The sequence below is a fragment of the Mercenaria mercenaria genome, chromosome 13, assembly GCF_021730395.1.
Source record: "Mercenaria mercenaria strain notata chromosome 13, MADL_Memer_1, whole genome shotgun sequence".
In the NCBI taxonomy this organism is placed as follows: domain Eukaryota; kingdom Metazoa; phylum Mollusca; class Bivalvia; order Venerida; family Veneridae; genus Mercenaria; species Mercenaria mercenaria.
The window spans coordinates 55,146,049-55,152,048 of NC_069373.1; the positions used below are offsets into that span (position 1 = coordinate 55,146,049).

Consider the following 6,000-nt stretch of genomic DNA (forward strand, 5'->3'; position numbering starts at 1 on the left):
AACAGAAATATGCAGAATAAAGTTGGATGTGACGGAGACAGCGACAGTCAAAAGTTATCACGCTGTCCCGAAACGTCCTATCATTTGGACTAGGATGACACATGATTACTAATATGTAAAGTGCCTTTGAACGTGTTTATCATGAAAAGGGCCCTTCAGGTATAATAAATAAAAATAAGGGCTTAAACTGTTGTTTTAAGTCCATGGTCTCTATTTAAAATGTTAGGCTTCACAATCTAACTTTACCAAAATAAAAGGAATGACCTGCGATGCTATTCACATCGTTTTCATGAGATATGTCTGACAAGGTCACACTGTACTATTTCAACTCCAATCAGATTTTGTCTTATCTGCACAGTCATTTTTAATTGCCCTCTTAAAGAGATAAGAGAAAGACTTAAATTCTTTAACACTGCACTGTTAAATGCCGCCAACCACCAAAATGGACTTAAAATTACCATTTTTAATATCTGTTCTGGTAATAGAAGGCAATCAGTCAATGGATATAATAACACCAGAACAAATTCTGGCCAGGATTGCAGCATTGGAGAAAAAAGGTTATTAATACAAGTATATATTTTGACTAGGCACAGAGAAGCCAATAAATATGTGTGTCACAAGGCACTGTCTTGTTAGGTTCAGCAAAGAATGTCATTTTGCCGTCCAAATAATTTAACAACACTTTAAAGCAAGGCACATGTGGATTTCTGATAAGATACCGGCGCAGTCATATTTTTCTGGTAGTTCAGCAAATGTTCTGTAGAGATATGTTGTCAATCTCCTAGTCAATTGTTTCAAATTGTATTCTCTTTTGTAAATCATCTTGTTAGAACTAACAAAAACAATGCAACTTTTATGCGTACTGGGAAAATTAAATGAACTTATTTTGACAAGATCCAAAAATGTGACGTGGTAGTAATGATTTCTAGAGAGTGAAATCTTCAGTAACTGAAATGTGATATTTTCTATAATTTAATCATTAGATTTAGAACTGACTGAATTCAACAAAAGGTTACTGGCTATGGTAGAGAATCAAAGGGAACAAATGGAGCAGAAAGACATGACAATAAATCAGCTGCTAAAACAAGTCAATGTACTAGAACAGAAAGAAACAGACAATCAAAATCTCAAGACAGAAGTCAGTAAGCTACAAGCAAGAATCATTGCCCTCGAAAGTAAGGTCAAACAGCAGACTGACATAAAAGAAAACCAAGAGGGAAATGGACAAAAGAGTGCAGTACCTTTTCTGCATGGTCTTGAAACGCACAAAGGAAATATAAAGTCTGAATTTTTGAATGTCATCCTTGCAAACAAAAAACACCTGCCACAAACAAGACCAGAAGACGTACATCTTGCAGAAGTAAAGCGTATAAAACCGGATAAAGGTTGGTTTTGTTTAGCACTGTGAAACGGACAAGCATATTATATTTTCAACATTCTTATCTTTATAGCTGTAAATATGCAAAATTTAATGTTTTCCGGATATAATGCTGCCATTATCAACAGTAGCTCTAGGGTTGAAGTCACTCACTCTGAATCATTTGCCTCTCACGTCTTGCTCATCTGGTATCACTAGAGCTCAGAGTCTTTCATGTGAGGATTCATCCAGGCCCCAATTTCACGAAAATACTTAACGTTTTTAGGCTGGAGATATTCGCCAGACTATTATAACCATATATCGAGTTTCCACAAAGTTAAACAGGTGCTGAGACTGACAACACAAAATATAATTTCATGCGCAATTCAAATAGTCCGCCAGGTTTATCAGTTTTGCCATAGAGTTGTATAAAGATTATTGAACTTTCCTGTTTCAATAGATCTATTTGTTCAAACATTTTATAATAATGTTATATTTTTCCAACGTAAATACTTGAAAGAAAGCATTAGAAAATATTACATAATGACGGTAAATTAATTCGCCTCTATGAATGAAATATCCGTATGAATGGAACTTTTTTCGTAACTCAACACTGTTGACCGCTTCGTTATAGATTATGACCCCGGTCTATAAATGCTAATCAAACAAACGCTGGATCCGAGAAACAATTGTCGATATGAGTTATACTGCACATTATTCGACGACCTAACAAGAAATATGAAATATCAATTAAAATGAACTTATAGTGATATGAGTTATGTTAGGTCTTATATTGTGGGCTTTAAAATCTATTCTTTCAGATCATAAATTGCTATAGGTACTACGGGACGAAATCGCTGCGTGGAATTGCCACAGTAACGCGAGAAGAAACAAATGACCACATTCTACGTGTTATATACCTAAACAGCGTACATGCTATATTTTGCTGTAGAAATAATGTTTACATTTACAATAGAAACTATAACATTACTTGATATAACAGTAGTTTGTTAAGGCTATTTTTATACTAAATTCGTTTTAAACATTCTGACGAATACTGAAAGATATAATGTTAACAGTACTTATCACCAATTTCCTTAAAAGGTGGGGGCGTAGATGTAAGCGAGTTTTGTTTAAACACACGTTTTCAACGGTTTTCAGGTTATATTAAGATAGTGGATCCGTATTAGTAATGCTTAACAATTGCATTAACTTGATACAGTCTTGAAGTTAACATACTTTCGCACTGTGATTCATCTTCAAACGACTTTTACCGTGTCGTTGTTTTTTCTTTCTTTTTTTTTCTTTTTATTATTATTATTATTATTAATTTTGCATAAATTATGTTGTTGTTTTTTCCTCCAGCTGAAACAGACAAATTTCAAAGTGAAAACCATTGCGCAAAACGATCGAAGAGAATTCATTTTACCAAATATTTTTTCTAAATGAAACCTCAAAGTATTGCTTAACAATTATAAGACACAAAATAAAATTGTCGATAACAATTTTTCTAGGGAGCCTCGAGTAAAAGGATTTAATCGGACATAAATTAAGCTCCAACTCTTAAAAAATATGGCCTTGCTCTCTGCATTCATAAAAAACCATAGGGCAGACGTAAAACCTACCTACCTACATTTCTTCCAAACTTTGTAAACTAAAGAATGAATATAAAATTAAGAACTGTCACAAATGTAACTAAGTATTTTCAAAGATATCTAATCATTCACCTTTCAGATTAAATTCATTTTAAACAGCAAGAAATGGCTAGTCAAATAAAACATTTCCGCTTTTGTACGACAGATCAATAATAATAAATCTTGAAAAAAAAATTTTATATTACTTGAAAAAAGAAATATAATGAACAAAGTTTGGTCCTAGTGGGGCTTGAACCTTCGCCCTCCTGAAAAAATTAGTTAAAGTAATCTCAAGGTAGAAATTGAATAAAGCAGTACATTACGGATACGTCAATTTTCCTAGCCATTCGTACTAGGGAAGGAATATAACTAGACAATAATCATTAACAGTCCGGTTTGTAGCGGGATTCGAGCCCAAAATTTCCCTCATACCGACAAGAAAATAGCCCCATCTGATCAGTGTTCATACATTCATATATGATGTGTGTCGTGGAGGGGAGAGGGGATTGCATACCGAAATATAGATGTTGTGTTTGTTACCTTTATATTTTATCTGATATTATGTCCCTCAGTGTTTATTATTGCTTCTTTAGAAACCTATATAGACGGTTATGGCACACGAATTGTCTAACAATAACGTGAACCCAAGTTCACGGTTGAAAACCTAGGATTAACAATCGATAAACTAGGCTTTTTGAACGCAAAACCAGATTTTTCTAATACTTACCCATAATTTCGAGCGAAAACACGCTCAGGTTTTAACCAGGTTTTTCAATTAAACTTTGAATTTCGGCCGTTATTCTAAGTTCACGAGCGTGAACCTATGTTTACGGGAGTAAACCAGTGTTCACGAGTGTAAAGCATAGATTACGAACGTGAACATATGTTAACGATCGAGAACTTAGGATAACGACCGTGAACATGGATTTACGATCGTAAACATAGGTTCACGCTCGTGAACATAGGATAATGACCAAAAATCATAGTTTTGTACGAGAAACCAAGTCTATCGAATGCAAACCTAGGTTAACGTTCTTAAACTGTGGTTAACGCTCGTAAACCCAAGTTCATGGTCGTAAACATAGGTTCACGTCCGTTAACAATATTTCTCGGCAATCAAATTATCCAATAATTACATTCTTGGTCGAAAAACTAGGATAATTGAATACTTACATACATTTTCGAGCGAACACACAGGAAAACGGGAGTAAACTATAGTTTATATTACGTTCTCGGAACCTGACTTTCTTGTAAGATTTTAATTTTTGCGGTTTCAGATTCCCAAGTGAGAATTATGTGCCGTTTGTATCACTAATGAAGCAAACACAATGTATTTTTTCACACCATCTATAGTCTGTAATATCCTTACACTACCTTCACAAGTTAACCAAGATGGTTCATCACAACAATACCCTATGCTCGCATTTGTTTGATATGGAGAACCCATAATATCTAAGATTTCGCAAACATCTTTCCCGCACAGTTTTCATTTGTTTTGTGGTAGCCAGCCCTTCAGTACTTTGATTAATTGACTTAGGTATGTTAATTTGCTTTTAAGTTTTTACTTTTCTTAAGCAAATTAACAAACTTAAGTATTTTCGTGAAATCCGGGTCAGGCGTTGCATGTCTGTGTGGCATTATGCTGAGAAGAGGACCGAGGGTCTTCCCATAAAAACTAAGAATTCTTAATTCAACTTTTGAAGTTATATGCTTTCGGCTACATGTACTTTTATTCTGAATCTTTAAATGTACGCAATATGTTATGTTTTTGGTTAATTATAATTAGACCATCCTTTCGAACTGTGTAGTTTGTCTCATTTCATCAAAGCATTTTTTTTATTTTCAAACTGAGATAAGCACACAGCCAGTGATGATTCTCTATAGAACGTATATTTTTCTTAAATTATATCTATGATAATCGATCAGTTCTTTCCAAAATAAGTATGCATTTATGAAATGAGTATATAATACATGTAAGCCTTCTTTTTCTAGAGAAAGAAACTCTAAAGATACGGCAGGCATCCAGTGCTGCAGAATTGGTGGCCTTCCACGCAGTCATTGACCTAGGGCATGTTTCTCACATTGGTATTCATCAAAATATTGTCTTTGAATCTGTACTGCTGAATCTAGCATCCAGTTACCATGTACAACATGGAATCTTCATAGCCCCAACTAATGGACTATATCTGTTCTCAACAAGTATTATGGCCGACAATAATGGTAAAATCATATACACAGAGTTGGTAAAAAATGGTGCTGTACTTGCTCGCACACAAGGTCAAGGTCACAGTGGTAGTCATGACCAAGGCTCTGTCACCGTGGTAACACAACTGAATGCCTCGGATGAAGTTTGGGTCCGACTGCATTGTTGTGCCGACGATTCGCTGTATGGAGAACGATACTCTACTTTCACCGGTGTTAATGTTAACTGCATTGTAAGGCAATCATTAAGTGTCTTCATAAAATCGTAAAATTAAAAACAACAACAATCGTAATACTCCTTCAACTACTTCCAATATTGTATAAGGAAATGATGAGCATGCACATATTTTTCCATGTAGCCACAATTTTGAGGAAATGCGTCATGTTATTTTTGGTCGTCAGATTAGGGTCATTGTGAAATTGCATTAAAAAAACATTTCATTGAAAGAATAAATACAATTCTTCCCAATTGTATAACATATATTATATTGTCATCGGGATTTTCTATCTGCGACGTCTCCATCATGCCAATTATTTAATAAATTAATTATTATTATTTTTTTTTTTTTGTTGCTGTTGTTGTTGTTATTATCATTATTATCGTTATTATTTTCATGTCACATGTATATGGCACAGTTTTAATGCATATACATAAATGTTTAATATTCACTAGATACGAAAAAAAAGATTTCTAAATATACATTTTATTGAAGTTCAATAGACAGAAATAATCCTATATACAAGGCATATTGTTTCCTAAAACTTCTCTGTGGTAATAGATCTATTTTTGTCACAAGAAGAATGCAT

General features: G+C 34.0%; 1 protein-coding gene across 1 annotated transcript; it reads left to right on the forward strand.

Annotated features, from left to right (window-relative positions):
• The first annotated feature begins 374 nt into the window (after positions 1 to 374).
• On the forward strand, positions 375 to 5,751 carry LOC123529683 (uncharacterized). The gene is made up of 3 exons (XM_045310127.2): positions 375 to 557; positions 984 to 1,385; positions 4,984 to 5,751. The coding sequence occupies exons 1-3, from the start codon at positions 425 to 427 to the stop codon at positions 5,460 to 5,462; spliced, it is 1,014 nt and encodes a 337-aa protein (XP_045166062.2). The 5' UTR covers positions 375 to 424; the 3' UTR covers positions 5,463 to 5,751.
• Positions 5,752 to 6,000: the final 249 nt, after the last annotated feature.

Excerpts from the sequence above, each read along its gene's own strand:
- LOC123529683 (XM_045310127.2), top strand. The coding sequence starts at position 425 with ATGCCGCCAACCACCAAAATGGACTTAAAATTACCATTTTTAATATCT. Across the intron at positions 558-983 it reads TGCAGCATTGGAGAAAAAAG|ATTTAGAACTGACTGAATTC; the intron begins GTTATTAATACA and ends TTTAATCATTAG. Across the intron at positions 1,386-4,983 it reads GCGTATAAAACCGGATAAAG|AGAAAGAAACTCTAAAGATA; the intron begins GTTGGTTTTGTT and ends TTCTTTTTCTAG.